General features: G+C 50.2%; 2 protein-coding genes across 2 annotated transcripts; both read left to right on the forward strand.

Annotated features, from left to right (window-relative positions):
* Positions 1 to 876: 876 nt before the first annotated feature.
* On the forward strand, positions 877 to 10,187 carry LOC118575727 (interleukin-17 receptor C-like; the record flags this gene model as incomplete). The annotated part of the gene is made up of 13 exons (XM_036176146.1): positions 877 to 988; positions 1,262 to 1,306; positions 3,383 to 3,516; positions 3,724 to 3,783; positions 5,876 to 5,930; positions 6,006 to 6,187; positions 6,276 to 6,326; positions 7,188 to 7,236; positions 7,387 to 7,508; positions 7,781 to 7,840; positions 8,225 to 8,276; positions 9,331 to 9,426; positions 9,544 to 10,187. Coding segments are annotated over 13 exons (1,611 nt in total), but the record flags the coding sequence as incomplete, so codon positions are not given.
* Positions 10,188 to 10,367: 180 nt separating this feature from the next.
* LOC118575728 (protein disulfide isomerase Creld1-like) lies at positions 10,368 to 21,306 on the forward strand. Its single transcript, XM_036176147.1, is given in 12 exon segments — positions 10,368 to 10,717; positions 10,886 to 11,121; positions 11,498 to 11,580; positions 16,637 to 16,747; positions 17,063 to 17,154; positions 18,195 to 18,233; positions 18,236 to 18,370; positions 18,455 to 18,550; positions 19,804 to 19,887; positions 20,042 to 20,137; positions 20,308 to 20,442; positions 20,900 to 21,306. Coding segments are annotated over 11 exon segments (1,260 nt in total). The 5' UTR covers positions 10,368 to 10,717; positions 10,886 to 10,947; the 3' UTR covers positions 21,115 to 21,306.
* Positions 21,307 to 21,690: the final 384 nt, after the last annotated feature.

The raw sequence follows: 21,690 nt of genomic DNA on the forward strand, positions 1-21,690 counted from the left end.
TATTCATTTCTGCTTTAATTTTGTATACCCCTGATGACTAAGAAAGTTAAACACTGTTTACATGTTTATTGGCTGTTTATAACTTCCTCCATGAAATGTCCTTTCAAGCTCTTGGTGACTTTCTAAAATAAGAATAAAGAGCTGGGAATGTGGCTCAGTAGAGCTCTTGGCTAACATGCTCAAGGTCCTGGGTTTGATTCCCAGCAACACACACACAACACACACACACACACACACACACACACACACACACACTTTTTTTAAAAAAAAAGATTTATTTATTTATTATGTATACAGCATGTATGACTGCAGGCCAGAAGAGGGCACCAGATCTCATTACAGATGGTTGTGAGCCACCATGTGGTTGCTGGGAATTGAACTCAGGACCTCTGGAAGAGCAGTCAGTGCTCTTAACCACTGAGCCATCTCTCTAGCCCCACACTTTTTTTTTTTTTTTTTTTTTATAATCAGCTCAGTTTACTTCACAGTGTGGCCATGAGCACCAGGAGGGGCTTGCACTAGTGTGTCTAATCAGCTTCCCTCTCGCCAAGTGGTGCACAACAGCAGGTGTAGGCTACAGAAGATACCTGCTTTAGAACTGGGGACCTGTTCAAAGAAGGAAATTTAGCTGGGTGGTGGTGGCACACGCCTTTAATCCCAGCACTTGGGAGGCAGAGGGAGGTGGAGCTTTGTGAGTTCAAGGCTAGCCTGGTCTACAGAGTGAGTTCCCTGGACAGTCAGGACTACACAGAGAAGCTCTGTCCTGGGGAGGGGAAAGCCAATGGGTGAGCAGAGTGGTCCACCCACATGAGCCCAAGATCTTGGCCTGGGTTCTGAGTCCTCCATCTCCAGCCCTCTACCACCTTCTCCTCATAGGGCTCTGCAGTGTTTGACTGTTTCGAGGCTGGCCTTGGGGCGGAGGTGAGAATCTGGTCCTACACACAGCCCAGGTACCAGAAAGAACTCAACGTCACACGGCAGCTGCCTGGTAAGTGACCTGAAGCCCTGGTCCCCTAGTCTGTGGTCCCTCTGGTCACGCCCCCTCTCCCTGGCCCATCACTTTCAGGCCAGGATCTGAGCTGGTACCCTCCTTAGTCAGTTCCGTGTGCTTCTAGCTTCTGGGATTGGTGCTCTGTGCCGTGTAAATGTGGGTGGTCTTCAGGGCACAGGCAGCCCCTCTCTAGCTCCCCAAGGGTTGGGTTGCCTCCCTTCTTGCCCTGGTCCTCAGCCCCACTGGAGGTTTTCTGTGATCTCTCCCCAGACTGCAGGGGTCTTGAAGTCCGGGACAGCATCCAGAGCTGCTGGGGTAGGGGCTAGGGACAGTGGGCTGGGAGGAGGGAGGAGAAGGGTCTGGAGTCCACACAGTGCATACTTGGGCTTGACTTCAGTTCTGGGATGCCAGTTCCAAAGTCACAGGACATGCTCCATCATTCATTCATTCACTCATTCCACTGTAGTAGTTATTTCATCTATGCCAGACATTGGAAATATAAAAACGAATCTTTTTCTTATAAAAATGTTCACTGGGAACATATAGTGGGCCAAAGCACTGTCAAGATTATGGTGCCTTCTTCATAGACCAAAGTGGAAACCATATTAAACCCGAAACAGGAACCCAGAAAGTCAAGATTTTGATGTTACTTTTTTTTTTTTCTTTTCAAGACAGGGTTTCTCCTGGCTGTCCTCTGTAGACCGGGCTGGCCTTGAACTCACAGAGATCTGCCTGCCTCTGTCTCCTGAGTGCTGGGACTAAAGTCGTGCGCTGCCACCCAGCTTAACGTTACTTTAGTTTCATATTTTCTTTTAAAGAAAATTTATCATGCATTTATAGCATATACAAAAAAAGCTTTAAGTGCAATGATTTTTTTTTTTTTTTTTGAGACAAGGTCTCACTGTGTAGCTCTTGGTAGCCTGGAACTCACTCTAAAGACCAGGCAGGTCTCATGTTCCCACAGATCTACCTGTTTGCCTTCCAAGTGCGAGAATTGAATGTGGCCATTGTGTCCAGCCAAGTGCACTGGTTTTAATGTCTAGTTCACTGAAATGGCTGTGTAGTTAGGTTGTTTTGGATTTGACAGGATCTTGCAGGTTGTCTACACAAGACTTGAACTTGCAATCCTTCTGCCTTAGTGGAGGCTGCAGGTGTGCGTCATCACATCAGGCCAGTTGTGTTAGTGTTTACATGTGTACAAACTTCTACAGCTAGCACAAGACAAGATGAAGGCGTAAATTCTGTGGCAGTTTTTTTTTCTTGTTTTTTTTGTTTGTTTGTTTGTTTGTTTTGTTTTGTTTTGTTTTGTTTTGTTTGGAGACAGGGTTTCTCTGTCCTGGAGCTTGCTCTGTAGACCAGGCTGGCCTCAAACTCACAAAGATCCGCCTGCCTCTGCCTCTCGAATGCTGGGATTAAAGGCGTGCGCTGCCACCGCCCGGCTGTGGCAGTTTTTAAACTATGAAATCTTCTCCGATTTCTTCTTTTCAACTCCGTTTTCTTTTTGGCCTTCCTCTTTGGCACTCCATGAAGTTCCGCAGGCACCAGTTTTGAAAACAGAACACACCAGGCATCTCATCTTGTCACTTGGTGGTGATTGCTTTCCTTACGCAACAACTACTGTCTGGATAATTACTCTGTACAAGACATAGTTATAGAGTAAATTAACAAGCAAACTTGATAAAACCTCCATCCTTAAGGAGCTGGGAATTGGGGTTTGAGGAAGGTTGAGGGAAGATCCAATAAATCTGTGTAGATGTAAAGTATACTGTAAGGTAGATGGCGACTAGAGTTACGGAGAAAATTCAAGGGAGAGGGTGGGAAGGCTGAGGGCTGCAGCAGCGAGATATCCTCACAGAGGTGAGGATGCGAAGGAGGAACCCTGTATTTGAGAGTCGGGAGTTCCACAGGGACAGCACAGCCCTGCAAAGGCCCTGGAGCAAGAGCAAGGGCCAGTGTGCTGAAGGAATACGAAGGAGCCTCATATGTTTGCAGCCAAGTGTTCAAGACACGAGTACTAACAGATGAGGCTAGAGAGGTCAGAAACTAGGCCGGGTTAAGGTCTTGCAAGCTGTTCCAAGGACTTTGACAGGCATTAGTACGTGGAGCATAAGTGGAGTCTAGGGAAAGTATGGGCATTAAGGAGGTAGCAGGATTCTACTGGCTGCAGAGGAAGAAGAGTTGTCCAAGCTGGAGCCTCTGTGGGTTTGGCTTTGGGCTTGTGGCTGGGGACAAAGCCTGGTATGAGATGGGGGATACAGTCTGTCCCCCAAGGGCCTCCTCGTCTGAGGGTTTGATGGAATTTCCAATGGGACAGTTGGTGAGTGTGGCCCAGGCTCGGCTGTGTAGAAGGGCAAAGGGGGTCTGAACTTCTCTCCTCTCTGCTCCCACTAGCCCTGCCCTGGCTCAGTGTGTCTGCAGACGGTGACAATGTTCGCTTGGTACTGGATGTCTCTGAGGAGCAGGACTTTGGCCTCTTACTGTACTGGGACCAGGGTCCTCTCAAATCCCAGAGGCACAAAAACCTGGTGAGGCTTCTCCTCAGGTCCATGTTCGCCTGTGCCCATGCCCATGTTAAGGATGTATGCAAGCTGTCAATGGGGACACACCCAAAGCAGAGGACCTTGGAGGGGTGCAGAGAGGGGGGTCTGTCTGCCTGGTTCCCTCAGCTTTGGGCTTCCCTGATTCCTCTTCCTTATCTTCTCTTAACTCACTTCCATCTGCTCATCCCACAGACTGGACCACAGACTATTACTTTAAACCATACAGACTTGGTTCCCTGCCTCTGCATTCAGGTAGGAGCAGAATCCACCTGCACATGGGGATAGGGAGGTACGGATGGGTGGCCTCAAATCTTCTAGGGTCGCTCTTCTCCCTACTCTGAGGTAGAGACCATGGCCCCTTTGGTTGGCTGGCTTTACTCTTGCCGTCCTGTGCCTTCTGCTTGTTATGTGTCCAGAATGCTCCTGGGGTCCTTTATCCATAGAGACTGTTCCTTACGGCTCACGGCTCAAATGTCACCTCTTCTTCCCCTGTTCTTCTAGTTCCCTCTTGGTGTTCCTGTGAAGGGTAGGACATGCGCTATGTACTTAAAGAACTTGAATCCTTCTTGCCATTTACTGGCTGGTATGACCTTGGGCAAGCCACTGCCTTTCTGAGTCTGCTTCCTATCTGTAATCTGGATGAATTATACCATTATAGGGCTGTTGTAAAGAAGGGTGCCACATCTAGGTTTAAATATGTTGACTACAGCCACTCCCTCTGATTGCACATTGCATTATTCATCAAGCCCCATTCATTCACTTGACCTCTTGCTCTTTCTTCCTCCTTCTTCTTCATCCTCAGTTCATCTGGGGCCTCTATAATGTCTCCTGTAGTCCATCAATAGCTTCTATCCCCACCGCCCTTTCCAGTGCCTCTTTGGCTTTCTGGGCTCCCTAGTTTTCCCTCAACTGAACCTTTCCCAGTAGTAGACTTTCTTCCAAGTTCTCCTTTATGAGAAGTTTGTTATATCCAGCAGAGCTGCTGACTAAGACTCACCCACCCTGCCTTTGCTCAGGCAGTTCCCACTACTGCTTCCGTGTAACCCAGTCTTCCCAGCTCACATCACCTCTTTCCCAAAGCTTCTCCAGTACCCTGGCCTTTCCTAGTTCCCCATCCCCCTTGCCCTTCCAGCTTCTCATCTCCATGTGTCACTTCCTCTAACATTTGGGCTTCTGTCTAATGTCTTTTCGTATACATAAGATGCTCAGTGAATATTTGGAGGTGGGTGAGTGACAAATATTTACATATTTTATCCTTACTATAACCATGGGTCCGTGACTTCCTTGAAGGCAAGCAAAGCCTATCTCATTCAAATACAGTAACTTTGCCAGAGTCCTGGACAGGGCCTGGCATACAGTGGGTGCTAATTGTTGATGGTATAGATGAATAAATAAATCCCCACTGCCAAACACAATGGTAACATACATGGCAGGTGTTCAGGAAATGTTTGCTGTATTTAACTGTCTGCTTTGCCATGTCCAATGCCCATGACTCAGTAGGTGCTCCCAAGTAAACATTTGATGAATAAACTAATGCATTTTCCCACAGCATAGTGTTAAATACATAGTAGGTACTTTTTTTTCTTTTTTCTTTTTCTTTTTCTTTTCTTTCTTTTTTTTTTTTTTTTTTTTTTTTTTTTTTTTTTTTTTTTTTTTGAGCTGAGGATCAAATCCAGGGCCTTGTGCTTGCTAGGCAAGTATTCTACCACTGAGCTAAATCCCCAACCCCCATAGTAGGTACTCTTAAAAACCTAGCACAGGGTTGGGGATTTAGCTCAGTGGTAGAATACTTGCCTAGCAAGCACAAGGCCCTGGGTTTGATCCTCAGCTCCAGAAAACAAACAAACAAACAAACCCTAGCATAGTATTTGATACATAGTAGGTATTCACACGTTTGTGAAATGAATCAAGATTAATAACCAATGACTCTTTGTGTATACCATACTGCTAAGATACATAGGCACTCAGTGAAAGTTGAGTGAAAAGCCAGGTATGATGGTGCATGCTTTTAATCCCAGCCCTCAGGAGGCAAAGGCAAGTGGATCTCTGTGAGCTCCAGGCCAGACAGGGATATGTAGTGAGACCCTTCCTCAAAAATAGAAAAACAAAAACACTCCCCCCCCAAAAAAAAAAAGTTGAGAGAAGGTGTTCTAAGTGCACATGGCAGTGTTTACTCAGAGAACCCACACTGCCATCTCTAGAGCTCTGTCGGGTGAGAAACCTGGTGAGTGCTTGTGAAACCTGCCCCAGTGACTGTGTCCTAGTACCCAGTAGGGTCTCACACATGATCATGGATGGTTGGCTGTGTTAAATTGACTTAAGAGACCCCCCATTTTCTTCCCAGGTGTGGCCCCTGGAGCCAGATTCTGTTAGGACCAGTTTCTGCCCCTTCCGGGAAGGTGAGCGAATCCCCTATGGCAGGGGGCTGTGTGGAAGGCTGATTTGTGTTTAATAACCCTGGCCCTCTGCTTTAGATCCCCGAGCACACCGGAACCTTTGGCACATAGCCAAGCTGAAGCTGGTGTCCTCAGAGACATGGCAGCTAGATGCACCATGCTCTCTGCGGGCCAAGATGGCACTGTGCTGGCAGGCACCAGACCAGGGTCCCTGCCAGCCCCTTGTGCCACCGATGCTCCAGGAGAATGTCACTGTGAATGTGAGATCAAGGGCAGACCCAAGGTGGAAAGAGAAAGGGGACCCCAGGGTCTCCCTTCGTGACCTCACTCCTTCCCTACCTTCTACAGAAGCCTCATGAATTCCCGTTGCTGAAAAGCCACCCTAACCTCTGTGTCCAGGTCAGAATGGTGATCAAAAACACTGGGCTGAGGGTGGGACCCTGCACCAATTCTCCTCCCAAGCTACAACCTCCACACGCACTACTGGGAACTCATGCCCCCAAGCACACACATCATACACAGACACATGAATAATAATAAAAAATAAAGTAATTTTTAAATTAAAAAATAAAAGCACTCATTCAAGGTTTAGCTGGGCATGGTGGCTCATGTCTATGTTCCTAGCACTTGGGAGGCTGAGGCAGGAGGATGTGCTGCCCGGAGTTTGAGGCCACCCTGGCCTGAACTGTGTAGTGAATACCAGGCCAGCCTAGGCTAAAGACTGAGACTGTTTCAAAACAAAACAGATTTATTGACTATATGTGCCAGCCACCCTGAGACAGACTTTATCAGTGAACAAAACCGACAACTGTCGCTACCATCCCAGAACCTATTTCTAATGAAGGCAGGTGAATAAACCGTATAACTGAACGTGTTCAAGTGCCATCCATGCTGTGGTGAAAGGTGAAGGAATGGGGAAGGGCGGAGGTTGTGATCTTCAGTGGGTGTCTGGGGGAGGCTGAGGATGACACTCCTCTGAGGTGTCGGATGAGGGGAATAGGTGTTTGAAGTGCTAACTCAAGACAGAAAGAGCTCTAAGGTTGTGAGCTCTGATAGCACAGGTGTTCTCACAAGGCCTGCTCTGAGAAAGATGGGTGACTCCTAATCCTGCAGCCTGAACCAGATGTGCCTAACTGAGCTCAGGTCCAGAGTGCAGAGCCAGCCCGATGGGCTTCCTCTTGCCTGTTCCCTTCCCTGTGGACTTCCCTGCCCCGGCTCTGGCTTTTCCTAGCGCTCTTAACTCTGGCTCCTTCTAAGCAGGTGAGCAGCTGGGAGAAGAAGGTCCAGCTCCAAGAGTGCTTGTGGGCTGGTGAGTGGGGCTCGAGGGTGGCTGGGGTAGGGGCCCTTGCAATGGAGTGAACCATGGAGGAGCTGCTCCAGGGCTGAAGGTCAGGGGGTGGGAGAAAGGCAGGTGGCAACTCCCGGGTGGGCCTTACTAGAACGGCCTCACTTGTCCCAGACTCCTTAGGGCCCTTCAAGGATGATATGCTGCTAGTGGAGATGAGAACTGGCCCAAACAACACATCGGTCTGTGCCTTGGAACGTAGTGGCTGTACAGCACTGCCCAGCAATGCCTCCACGGTGAGGACCAGGGAACCTTCCCCCAGCCCTTTCCAGCTGTCTCAACCGCGGCCTCATGTTCTCATTCCATCCCACTTCCTCTACTCTGCCATTGCTCTGCCAGGCCCAGTACTCTCTCTGGTAATTGTGTGTGTGTCCCCATCCTGTCTGTCTGTCCATCCCTTCTCTATGGCTTCTCAAGTCTCCCAGCTCCTCTTGACAAATACTTCTGCCTCACTGCAACACCTCGCACGCTGCCCCAGGTGACAATCCCCTTTCCCTTGACTTGGCAGAGAGCTGCTCACCTTGGAGAGCAGTTGCTGCAAGACTTCCGGACACAGCAGTGTGTGCAGGTGAGTTGGTGACAGAACTTGTGTCTACAGGCAAGGTTCTTCCACCCAGCATTGGCCTACTTGTTCTGCCTGCTTTGCGTCTAGCTCAGGGTAGGTAAAGGGTAGGAGCATATAGTTCCTGTCCCTCAGGTGCTCATTTCTGGCTAGAGATCAGCAAAGCAATACACATCCCCAGGAAGTGTTAGGTTCTGAGGAAGACTGTCTTCCAAGGCCCCACTTGGCACAGAGCTCAGCGTAGGCACCGCTGGAGCAAAAGCAGAGGGGCTTGCAGGAGCCTGCGCTGGGCAGGGCAGTATGCATGGCTGAGGCTAGGAATTTGAAGACACCGAGCAGATGTTATGGGGTGTTGAACACCAAGCAGGGGACTGTGGTTGTGTCTTACAGCTGTGGAATGATGACAACCTGGGAGCGCTCTGGGCCTGCCCCATGGACAAGTGTGAGTATGACAGGAATTCTTTCCATGTACCAGGAGCTGACTCTGCTGACAGGGACTACACATCACATACGTGATGCTTTGCCTGGCTCAAAGAGATCACAGAGCATTCCTTTACTCACTCAGAAACCACAGAGGTAGAAAGATGGTTCAGCCGGTAAAGGCACTTGCCACCAAACCTGACAACCTGAGTTCCCTGGGACCCATATGAACTGACTGCCTTGAGTTGTCCTCTGACCTCCACACATGAGTTATGGCACTTGGAGGGACAGAGACACAGAGACCGAGAACACACTTTCAGGGATCCCAGCCCTCACCAGCCTAAGTCTAAAAGGACTTAGCCGAGAGCGCTGAGTAAGTCTGAGCTTTTGAATGTTTGCAAGTGTGATCTTACAATCGTGGGAGCCATCGAAGCACTAAGCAGTATAAGCAGGGTTCAGTGCGGTCTAGATGGGATGAAGGGTCCGGGGGAAAGGTCCCAGCCTCACTGTGAAGTCTGACCTAGGTAAAGGGAGTCGAGCTGCATTATTTTAAGACTGTGGAGCACATTTCTGAGAGTTTCCAAGACAGTCAGTGTGGTTAGAGGGTCTTGGGAGGAAGATGGGAGGCCCAGGAGGGATGTGGGATTTTATGTTCCCAGCAACACCAGCTTCCTCAAGGGTTAGAATAAAGCTGTTTTAAACAGATCTTGGTGGATACCCAGAGTGAATGGACTGAAGTCAGAAAGGTGGGGGCCTCATCAGAAGGCTAAGACTGCAAGGTTAAGGGCCTGCCACCCGCTTACGGGATATCAGCTGACATTTAAACACTTACAAGGCCTGGCATTGTTATGTATTTTACGTGCAACCCTATGCACTTGGTACCATTATCCCAAATTTACAGGCACGAGAATTGAGGTAGGTCACCCAGATAGATGGAGCTCTTTCAGTGCATAGGCTCTGACACTGTGACTTTGGGGCAATTCACTTCAAGTCTATAGGCCTCAGTTTCCCTCCTCCGTGAAGCGGAGTGAGTTGTAAGGTTTCTAACTAGCCCATTCTTCCCCTGTCTATCCCAGACATCCATAAGCGCTGGGTCCTGGTGTGGCTGGTCTGCCTTCTCTTGGTCGCTGCGCTTTTCTTCCTTCTCCTTCTAAAAAAGGACCGCGTGAAAGGTGAGCACTTCCCTGTCCCGGTTTCCCAGGGATAGCTTTAAAGGGTGATGCTCGTCTCGAGTGGGTGGAGGGAAGGCAGGTCCAGGCTCACCCTCACGGGCTCTGCTTTCCCAACAGCGGCCCCCAGGGCCCGCACAGCCTTGCTCCTCCACTCCGCCGACGGAGCGGGCTACGAGCGTCTGGTGGGCGCGCTGGCGTCAGCGTTGAGCAAGCTGCCGCTGCGCGTGGCCGTGGACCTGTGGAGCCGCCGCGAGCTGAGCGCGCACGGGGCCCTGGCCTGGTTCCACGGGCAGCGGCACCGGACCCTGCAGGAAGATGGCGTAGTAGTCCTGCTCTTCTCGCCCGCGGCGGCGGCGCAGTGCCAGCAGTGGCTCCAACATCAGACGGTGGAGCCAGGGCCGCACGACGCCCTCGCCTCCTGGCTCAGCTGCGTGCTGCCCGATTTCTTGCAAGGCCGGGTGGCCGGCCGCTACGTCGGGGTCTACTTCGACGGGCTGCTGCACCCCGACGCCGTGCCCGCTCCGTTCCGCGCTGCGCCGCTCTTCTCCCTGCCCTCGCAGCTGCCTGGCTTCCTGGATGCCCTGCAGGGAGGCTGCGCCCCGCGCCCCGGGCGGCTGGCGGACAGGGCGGAGCAAGTGGCCCAGGCCCTGCGGGCCGCCCTGGACAGCTGCACCTCACATTCGGCAGTCCCGGGCTGCGGCGAAGCATGAGACCCGGGACCCTACCCTTCACTCGAATAAAGACAGACGCAGTTAGCCTAACCGAGTAGCCCTCGTGTGTTTGTCGTACGTACAGCTAGCAGAGCCATTGATCCCCGCGGCCCTTTAAAGCCGGGACAGGTGCAGCCCGGCGCCGCCTCTGGTTGGTTGGTATGGGGTGACGCAATGGCACATGGCCGTTCCTCATTGGCTGCGAGAAGGTCCCGCCCTCCTGACTGCGGCGTTGGAGAAGGGTGGTACTTTACGGAGGCAGTGGCGTTTAGGAGACTCGGCCCACAACTCCCGGGGCGGGGGCGGGGACTTTTTTTTTTTCTTCTTGTAGTCTAGCCGGGTCTGGATCCTTCCCGGCCTGTTGCAGGCCGTGTCTCCATCTTCCATAGAGGCTCTGAATTTGACCCCTTCTCTTCATATCCGGATCCGGGCTCCTCCCCCAGGACCGCCCATCCGGCTTTCTCTCGAACTATTTTGGATCTGACCCTTTCTAATTCTGGCCCCTAATAACTCACTGAGACCCTAAAACCATGGGCTGATGCCTAGCCTTTTGCCAGCGATCCCGGCCACCTGCCCCTACGGTAACGGAGACATAATTTCTCTTCTGGAATTGTAGATTAGGCTCCATTCCCTCCCAGCGCCTCAGCCTCCAATACCCCAATTCGTCCTCGTTTGTAATTACGTAGGTCTGGGGCTTTCAGCCCCAAGGCACCTCAGAACCAAACCCTCCCTCTCTTTCCTCCTTACAGCCTGGCTTCTCCAGTGAACCCTCCCCTTGACCTGTATCTGCACGTCCCCAGCCTGGGAAAAGATGGCCCCACAGCCCCTAAGGGGCCTGGTCCCATCTCTGCTCTGGGGCCTGAGCCTGTTTCTGAGTCTCCCGGGACCTGTCTGGCTCCAGCCCTCTCCTTCTCCCCTTTCTTCTCCCCGAGCTGAGCCCCATCCATGTCATACCTGCCGAGCACTGGTGGACAGCTTCAACAAGGTGGGTGCCTCGAGGGATGGGCCCATTAGCGGAGAGCAGGGAGCTCTCAATGCAAATCTGCATGGACTCTAGGCCCAATATGGGTTGCTTGTTTTAACTGTATGGCCTTTGGGAAAGGTGCTTCACAGTGCCTCAGTTTCCTAATCAATAACATAAAATAGTGGAATGTTAGAATAGTAGGCTGGGTGTGGTGGCACATGCTTTTAGTCCCAGCGCTTGGGATGCAGAGGCAGGTGGATCTCTGAGTTCAAGGCCAGCCAGGTCTACAGAGTGGGTTCCAGGACAGCCAGGGCTACACTGAGAAACCCTGTCTCCAAGAACAAAAAGAATGTGTCAGGCTCTGTACTTAAGCATTCCTAATTTCTTCCATATCCAGGGTCTGGAGAGAACCATCCGGGACAACTTTGGTGGTGGAAACACTGCCTGGGAGGAAGAGAAGTTGTCCAAATACAAAGACAGGTAAGAAGGTGGTAGGGAGGTGTATGCCCCAACTCTTAGTCTCTGCTGATTGGTTAGAATAGATTCTCTTGGGAAGCATTCGTTGTGCATATACTGGACATTAGCAGAACAGCAGTAAACAAGGAAAGCAAGCCCCGTCTTTGTGAGACTTGCATTTTAGTGGAGTAGACAAGCAGTACATGTTACCTGCCAGGTGAAGAACAGAGTTTGGGTAGGAGAGTGGGCGGGAGCCGTTCAGGATGGTCCATTTGAACAGACACCTCACTGAAGTAGCAGGGCCAACCTGATGTTTCCATCAAAAGTGGCTGGAGCAGCGTAAGCAAAAGGCTACAGAAAGGAGTTTAGACTTTGTTCTGAATGTGAGGCCAGAAGAGGGCTTGGGATTTCCCGAAACTGGGGTTACAAGCAGTTATGAGCCACCATGTTGGTGGTGGGAATTGAACTCAGGTCCTCTGCAAGAGCAGCCAATGTTCCTAACTTCTGAACCATCTTTCCAGCCTCCGGTCTTAAATGAAGAGGTCATTCACACTTAAACAAAGTACAGGAAGCCAGGGCAGCATGGAGGGAGTAGGGAGAGCAGCTGGGGCTGGCTGGTGGGTAACCATCTGCAGTCTACAGATAAAGGCAGCATGAGCTAGCAAGACATCAGTGGTGGATACAGCAAGAACTAGTGCTCACTACTTGAAATCTGAGCATATTTTGGAGGTCATCAGTTGACATGATGGATTCCTTATGGGGCATGAGAGAAAGTAATATAGACACCTGGCAATGTACAGGTATTTTCTGAGGAAGTAAGACTGCAGAGAGGGTGTGGGCAGGGGTGGGGTCAGGCCAGGCCTCTGAACACCCAGGAAGCCTCCATCTCATCCCAGAGTTCAGGAGAGAGGCAGGACTCGAAGCAGGAATATGTGAGGCCCTCCAGCTTTTCAAAGTGCCATTGCAAGGAGGGGCTGGCAAAGTGTCAGAGTTTGGCCTGCTTGTTGGATTTACTGTATTTACTCTTCTTGAGAGCCTCCCTGCCCATTCTTGGTTCTGTGGTAAAGGGTTAAACCATGGTTCCCACTAGGACAGAAAGGGTTTGTTTTCCTGGAACTCTGGCTATTTCCTCTGTTTGGAAAGCGCTGATACTAAGGGCACTTCTGGCTTTATAATGGCTTCTGGGTTCCTTTTCTTTAAACATTTCTGTTTTATTCTATTATATATTTTTTCATGTTTTAAATAATTTATTTTTATTTTATGTGCACTGTGTGAAGTGTTACATTTCCTGGAACTGGAGTTACAGACAGTTGTGAGCCACCACGTGGGTGCTGGGAATTGAACCTGGATCCTCTCTCTGGAAGAGCAGCCATTGCTCTTAACCACTGAGCCATCCCTCCAGCCCTTTTTCTTTTTCTTTCTTTTTTTCCACTTTTGATACAAGAGCTCACGATATAGTCACAGCTGGCCTTGAACTCACAGAGATCTGTCTGTCCTCTGCCCAGCAGTGCTGGGATTAAAGGTGTATGCCACCACACCTGGGTTCTTTTTAAATTTTTATCATTGATTTATTTATTTATTGATTGATTGATTAATGGTTCTTTTAAAATTTTTATCATTGATTGTGTGTGTGTGTGTGTGTGTGTGTGTGTGTACATGTGTGTGTACGTGTACATGTGCACAGCTTCAGGAGTCAGTGCTTTCTTTCCACCACTTGGCTCCTAGGGATTAGACTCAGGTCCTCGGTCTTGGTGGCAGTTGATAGCAGGTGTCGTTATCTCTTACAGCCCCCACCCAATCTCTTCTTTCTTTCCTCCTCCTGTTTTACTAATTACCTTCTCTAGTATGCTGTGTGTCAGACCCTTTCAGTACATGACAGAATACATCATGTTTATTTATTTTTAATTCCTTTTTATTGAGAAGGTAGTATAATTAATTTTTATGTTATGTATTTGTGTATACATGGTTGTGTGTGTTCACATATGTATGTGCACAGTATGTTGACTCCAAGCGTCCATTTTATTTACTTTAATTATTTTATTTTATGTATATGAATGTTTTACCTGCATGCCTATAGACCACATGCATACAGTGCCTGTAGAAGCCAGAAGGTGTAGATCTCCTGAAACTGGAGTTACAGGTAGTTGTGAGCCACCATGTGGATGCTGGGAATTGAACCTGGGTCCTTTGGAAGAACATCCAGTGCCCTTAACTGCTGAACTCTCTCCATCATCACTTATTTATTATTATTATTATTATTATTATTATTATTATTATTATAGATTTATTTATTTATTATGTATACAGTGTTCTGTCTGCATGTATCCCTACAGGCCTGAAGAGGAAACCAGATCTCATTACAGATGGTTGTGAGCCACCATGTGGTTGCTGGGAATTGAACTCAGGACCTCTGGAAGAGCAGCCAGTGCTCTTAACCTCTGAGCCATCTCTTCAGCCCCATATTATTATTATTATTAATCATTACTATTTTTTTGAGACAGGTTTCTCTTTGTAGCCATGACTGTCCTGGAACTTGATCTATAGACCAGGCTGGTCTTGAACTCAGAGATCTAGAAATCCCTCTGCCTGAGTACTGGGACTAAAGGCATGTGCCGCCATGTCTGGATGTCCCACATCATTTTTCGAAACAGGTTCTCTCACTGAACCTGGAGCTCACTAACTTGATTATTCTGCTGGATTGGAAACAGGGATCTGCCCCCTCTCTATCCAGTGCTGAGTTTACAGACACCATGCTACACTTGGCTTTTACCTGGGTGCTGGGAGTCTAAACTTAGGTTCTCATGCTTGGTGGGAGACACTTTACCAAGTAAGTCATCTCCCCAGGCCCTCGTATTTTACATAATAAAAATTCTGGGGGGCTGGAGAGATGGCTCAGTGGTTAAGAGCACTGACTGCACTTCCAGAGGTCCTGAGTTCAATTCCCAGCAACCACATGGTGGCTTACAACCACTTGTAATGAGATCTGGTGCCCTCTTCTGGCGTGCAGTCATACATGCTGTATACATAATAAATAAATCTTTAAAAAAAAAAATTCTGTTTTTGTAATATGGTCTCATGTAGACCAGGCAGCTCTCCAGCTTACAGTATAGTTGAGGATGACCTTGAACTCCTGATCTTCCTGCCTCTTCCTCTCAAGTGGTGGGAATTTCAGGGGTGAGCCACCACACCTGGTTTTCATATTATAATTATTATTATTTTTTGGGTTTTTTTGGGGGGGGGGCTGAGGATCGAACCCAGGGCCTTGCAGTTGCTAGGCAAGCACTCTACCACTGAGCTAAATCCCCAGTCCTGTTTTGGTTTTTTGAGATGGGGTTTCTCTGTAGCTTTGGAGCCTGTCCTGGACTAGCTATGTAGACCAGGCTGGCCTTGAACTCACAAAAATCCACCTGCCTCTGCCTCCCGAGTGCTGGGATTGCAGGCGTGTGCCACCACCGCCCGGCTCATATTAATTTTTTAAATTGTAAAATACACATAAAAGAACTTACCAGGCTGGGAATGTAGCCAAGCTGTCAGAGTGCTTGTCTCCCATGCACAGTACCCTGGGTTCCTTCCCTAGCACCTGACAGAACCAGGCATGGTGGTGCATGCCTGTAATTCTAGCAGTGGGGAGATGGAAGCAGAAGGTTAAGGTTGGACCTAGCTACATAGCAAGTTCAGGGCCGGTCTAGGCTACATGGCAAAACAAACAAACAAAACCCCTATAGGGACACTTAGTACATTCTCACTGCTCTATAACTATCACTGTCTACTTTCAGAACTTTCTCATTTTTGATTTTTTGTTGTGACACAGTTTCCTTATATATATAGTTCAGGCTGGGCTATAACTCAGTGACTCCTGCCTTAGCCTCCAGAGTGCTGGTGTATGCCACCACATTTGGCTTTAAAACATATTCGTCACCCCAAAAAGAAATCTTGTACCCATTAAGTAGCTCTTCTTGGGTTGGGGATTTAGCTCAGTGGTAGAGCGCTTGCCTAGCAAGTGCAAGCAAGGCCCTGGGTTCGGTGCTCAGCTAAAAAAAAAAAAAAAAAAAAAAAAAAGGAGCTCTTCTTCATTGCTTCTCCCCTCATGCTCCTGGGAGCTGCTAATATGCTCTCATCATGCAGAAACCCGCGTGGATTTTCTGATTCCTTTGAAGTCTTACATCATATGGCCTTTTGTGTCAGGGTCCTTTCACTTAGTGTAACGTTTCCTTCCGTAGCTCATCCTTATTGCGTGATATGGGCAGCACATTACTTCATTCCTTTTAGGGCAGATCATATCCCATTGAATGGACACTCTGCATTTTCTTTCATTGGTTGTTGGGCAGTTGGGTTGTTGTCTACCTTTTGCCCACTGTGAACATTGTGACTGTGAGCATATGTGCACAAGTGTGTGTTTGAACAGCTGTTTTCCATTCTTTTGGGTATGTGCCCAGGAGAGAATTGCTGAGTCATGGTGGCTCCATTTAACTGATTGCACCATCTTGCATCCCCACTTACAGTGCAGAAGGGTTTCTGGTTTCTCTACACCCTTGCCAGTGCTTGGTAGATCGGATATTTGCAGGAGGGGTAGGGGGTCTCCCCCTTGTTAGTATTCTAACCCGACCCCTGGAAACCTGCCCCTTGGAGTCCCGAGAAGTCTCCTTTAAAAATATCATAATGTGATTTGAGTCTTGTCTCCCCAGCCTGGCTATCCCAGGTCAGATTCGGGAACTGAGGACTCGGGGTTTACCAGCAGAGGTGTTATTGTTTCTATGAGGACTCGGGGTTTACCAGCAGAGGTGTTATTGTTTCTAGTTGACGATGAAAACAAAAGGAGCGTGCCCAACATGGTGGTGGGATGTAGAGGCAGGAGAGTTCTAGGCCATCCTGGGTGAGATAATGACAGCCTGATTAAAACTGTGGGGGCCAGAGGTGAGAAACGAAAACAAAATCTCACATCTAGCTTCTGACCTGGGTCTGTCTGAATGCCCCATGGGCTCTTCCTTGCTATTGTCAGAGTGTGAGGGAAGTGGGGAGCCCTGAGGGGCAGGTGGGTGGAGTGGAGTATGTTTCTAACACCCGAGTCCTGTCTGGTCAGTGAAACCCGCCTGGTGGAGGTCCTGGAGAGCGTGTGCAGCAAGTCAGATTTCCAGTGTCATCGTCTGCTGGAGCTGAGTGAGGAGCTGGTGGAAGCCTGGTGGTTTCACAAGTGAGAGGCGTGGGGGCTTCCCTGTGGGTGGGTTACAGACAGGCCCTGGTGATACGTTTTTTACTGCCAAGAGATGTTGCATGCCAGCCTAGTTTGGAGCCTTCCAAACCTAGATCTAAGGACTTGGTGTGGGTACCAGACCCCCATTCTGGGCCTATTTGCCCCTGTGCCAAGTAGGAAAGGGGCCGTGGTCATGTGGTGTCTGGGACACATGCCCACGTTGGGCTGAATTACAGATTCAGTAAGAGGTAGGCGGCTACTCGGAAGCTGTCTCAGCTCCCTCTCTCCCCTTCACCTCCTCCGCCCCTGCCTTAGGCAGCAAGAAGCTCCAGACCTCTTCCAGTGGCTCTGCTCTGATTCCCTAAAGCTCTGCTGCCCCTCTGGCACCTTTGGGCCCTCCTGCTTGCGTGAGTCTTTCGTGGTCCTCTTTGGGGGTGGGTGGAGACTGCTGAGGCCAAGGAGGCAGGCCGGGCTGTGGGAGAGCAGGGTTACTCAGGTAACATCTCAGTACTGTGTTCCGGCCTGTCTCTCAGGCATGAAATGACCAAATTGGGTCAGGCTGGGAAATGAAGCACAGGGCTAGTCTGGTGCAATGTGGCTGGTATCAGGTATTAAATAAATGTTACACAGACACACACACACACACACACACACACACACACACACACACACACACACATACACAGACACACACACCCGCCTCCTTCCTTCTCGTGTCTGGCAAGAGCTGAATTAGTATAGTCCTGTCTTATTATTTATTATTGGTTTTGTTTTTGTTTGAGGGGACACGGTTTTATCTGTGTGCCCAGGCTTTGAACTTGTAATAATCCTGACTGAGCCTTCTAGCTGCTGGAATTGCAGGCACACGCCACTATGCCAGGCTCCTTGCCCTTTTTAGAACTACTTCTGTAAATAGGCAAAGGGCTAGGTGCTGGAATGAACAATTCAGCTATTAGGAAAGATTTATCAGATGTGGTGGTGCATGCCTGGAATGCTGGTATTTAAGAGGCTGTTCCAAGTCTATTCAGATAAATTATCTGGACTTCCTGAGGAGTCCATCTCCAACACAAACAAATAGACACTGTGTGTGTGTGTGTGTGTGTGTGAGAGAGAGAGAGAGAGAGAGAGAGAGAGAGAGAGAGAGAGAGAGAGAGAAGAATATTTTAGTTTGAGGCCACCCTGGTCTACACAGTGAGTTCCAGACCAGCTAGAGCTACAGGAGTGAGAACTTCTCTCAAAAAAAAGAATAGGTAAATAAAAATAAAAATAAATGAAAGGTTTACTGAATTGTTTTGCAATAGTCTATTTCATATATCTTATGACAGAATATGTGAATATTAAAGTTAATTTTCCTTTCCAAAAAGTATTTAGGACCATGCAGAAAATAATGTTCTTTTGGATGACAGTGTTGCATCTAAGAGCTCACCCAATTGATGTCTGCCCACAGCATGTCCTGGGGGCACAGAGAGGCCCTGCGGTGGCTACGGCAGTGTGAAGGGGAAGGGACTCGAGGGGGCAGCGGGCACTGTGACTGCCAGGTCGGCTATGAGGGCGAGGCCTGTGGCCAGTGTGGCCTTGGCTACTTTGAGGCGGAGCGCAACAGCAGCCATCTGGTATGTTCGGGTAGGTAGCCAAGAGGTGTGGCATGGGGCAGGGGTAGCCAGGATACCTGTCTGCCCATCCTCATACTGTCTGCTTTCTACCCAGCGTGTTTCGGTCCCTGTGGCCGCTGCACGGGACCTGAGGAATCCCACTGCCTGCAGTGCAAGAAAGGCTGGGCCCTGCATCATCTCAAGTGTGTAGGTAAGTGGGGAACACCGGGTGGGGCCCGGACGCTACTCCCTGGCCTACACCGGTACCATCCCATTCTCATGGAACCCTCAGCCTGGCTGGAAAGGCAGCAAGCCAGGCGTTTGCAGTACAGAATGACCTGCATGCCGTGGAAGATGCGTGTCCAGACCCAGCTTAGCGCAGGGGAGAGACGCATCAGGAAGGCCTTCTTGGAAGACCTGCCACTCTGGGCAAGTCTTTCTTTTCTCCCTCCGGTTTTTTGAGACAACATTTCTCTGTGTAGCCCTGGCTGTCCTGAAACTTGCTCTGTAGACCAGGCTGGCCTCGAACTCCGAGATCCACCTGCCTCTGCCTCCCGAGTGCTGGGATTAAAGGCGTGCACCACCTTGCCTAGCTCAGCAAATCTTACAAAAACACACCAATAACAACAGCAGAAATCTAGAGTGGGCTCAGCAGTGAGATGACTCAGCAGTTAAGGGTGCTTGTTGCCAAACTGAAGACCACAGTTCAGTCCCCGGAACCCACATGGTGAAAGGAGAAAGCCTACTCCAGCAAGACGTCTTCTGATTTCCACACGTGTGCTGTGGCGTGAATGCACCCCCCCACACACACACACACGCATGCATATATGCAGGAAAGTGAGAAATAACTTTTTTCTTTCTTAAAGAACGATGAAAATTTAAAGCCTGCTATGGTAATGCACGTCTTGGACTTTGCACTGGTGTGGTAGAGGCAGGAGGATTAGGAGTTCAGAGTCATCCTTGAAGGCACAGTAGTTTAAGGCCAGCTTGTGCTACATGAGACCCTGTCTCATAAATTAAAAAAAAAATTTTCTCACATAACAGTCCTGATGTGAGTGGTCCAGGTTAGCAGTGAAACTCTGTCTTGTCCGTCACTCAAGGACCCAGGTCCCCTCCATCTGTGCCCTTGGATATAAACTGCAGGGATGATGCTGAGTCATGGCCGCCGCCTGCTTCCCATCTCAGCTCTCAGGAAGTGAGAAGGGGCTGATTGGTTTAAGGCTAAGGTAGAAGGGAATATCTCACTCCAGCCCCATCCGAGGGCAGTGCTTAGCTGCAGGGCAGACAGACTCGAGTCTCTGGCTGGGCGTTGCTCGTCCAGCTGCATGATCACTTCAGAGCTGGTTGTCAGCTTGCAGTTGCTACCACGCGAGTGAGCAGGGGCAAGTCCACCCCTGACAGTCCTGCCCTAATCTCTCTGCTAGTCCTCCAAAGTGACACTTGCAACCTTTGCCCTCTCCACAGACATCGATGAGTGTGGTACCGAGCAAGCCGCCTGTGGAGCCGACCAGTTCTGCGTGAACACAGAAGGTTCCTATGAGTGTCGAGGTGAGTGTCTGCTGCTGAAGGCAGAGGCTGGGATGGAGGAGAGGGACAGGGGATGTTGTTCCTCCAAACTGCTGCCATCCCTGGCCCCAGAGCCCTCAGCTCCCTGAGGTCACCTTCGCCTCCCCTCCCCTCCCCTCTGCCCTTTCCTCTTCAGATTGTGCAAAAGCCTGCCTGGGCTGCATGGGAGCAGGGCCAGGCCGCTGCAAAAAATGCAGCCGTGGCTACCAGGAGGTGGGCTCCAAGTGCCTAGGTGAGTCTCATGCCAGTGGGGGCTGGAGTGTGGGAGAGGCAAGGGAAGGAGGGGTGCCACATGAGTTCGGGTGGGAGTGAAATGCAGTCTGGGGTGCCGAGTGGGGAGTCATGGCAGTCAACACTGACTCCTTCCTCTCTTCCGTGCCGTGTCCCCCCACCCCCCTGCAGATGTGGATGAGTGTGAGACAGTGGTGTGTCCAGGAGAGAATGAGCAATGTCAGAACATGGAGGGCAGCTACCGCTGTGTCTGTGCTGAGGGCTACAGAAAGGAGGAGGGCGTCTGCATGAAGGAACAGATCCCAGGTAAGCAGGGAGGCTGGGCTGGGCTGGGCCAGGCCGGGCCGGTCCATAGGGAGAGCAGACAAGCACCTCCTCCAGGCTCCACTTCACTGCCCCCCAAAGAGACCACCCAAAGAGGCTTCACTGAGCCTTGGTCCCTGTGTCTGTTCTCAAGGTTGGCTTTTGAGCCTGCATTTCCTCAAATCCCAGGTAGAAAGAGAACCAGATTTGGCACCAGACCAGTCCGCCTCTCTGAGCATGTTTTCTCCTGTCCAATGGGACCAGTCCTCTGCAAAGCCTTGGGCAGCCCAGACCCTCCACCTATCAGCTTCCTTCAAGCTTAGGTGGCAGGGCCTCAGCCACTCCTGTAGAAGCTTTCTAAACAGTGAATGATGCCGTGTGCTTGGTGAGCTAGGTGGGCTTGGCAGCAGTGATGAGGTGTGGGAGTTGTGGGCACTGACATGTCACGCCTCCTCTGCAGAGCCAGCCGGCTTCTTCGCGGAGATGACGGAGGATGAGATGGTGGTCCTGCAGCAGATGTTCTTTGGTGTCATCATCTGCGCCCTTGCCACACTTGCTGCTAAGGGGGACTTGGTGTTCACTGCCATCTTTATTGGTGCCGTGGCAGCCATGACCGGGTACTGGTTGTCAGAGCGAAGTGACCGTGTGCTGGAGGGCTTCATCAAGGGTAGATAATCCCTGCCACCACTTTCGGGATTTCCTCCCACCCAGGATGCCCCCAGAGGTCATATCCCTCTCCTGCTGGACACCTGGGACAGTGGGGTTTCTTTTTGAGACTGGGGTGAACACCCTTTTACCTGCCTTACTGAGCAGCCCAGGACCCCATCAGCCCTGGGGGTTAAAAAGAAGCCCTGAAGCTGATGCCGTGAGAACTGCCTAGGGGCCTGGCAGGCATTACAGTGTGTGACGTTCAAAAGACAGTTTCTCCTTAGGGAGGTTGCGGGCTTTGGTCCCCTCCCAGACAAGAGGTGTCCCCTCAGGGGTGGGGCTACCATAGCCTCTGCCAGGTGCATGCTGACAGTTCCTGTGTGTATTCACCTCCCACACCCCAGCCACCGACTATTTATTCATCTCAGGAAATAAAGGAAGGTCTTGAAAACTGGGAAATCTTCAGTCTTAACTACCCATCACTACTACCTCAGTGAAGTTTTCCACAACCTTGAGAAATTAAGGGCTGCCATGATAGAGAAGTGGTGGGAAGGGGCTGGAGAGCTGGGCCAGTTGTTAAGAGCACTTGTTGCCTTGCGGAGG

This window comes from Onychomys torridus, unplaced genomic scaffold, assembly GCF_903995425.1.
Source record: "Onychomys torridus unplaced genomic scaffold, mOncTor1.1, whole genome shotgun sequence".
Taxonomy (NCBI): domain Eukaryota; kingdom Metazoa; phylum Chordata; class Mammalia; order Rodentia; family Cricetidae; genus Onychomys; species Onychomys torridus.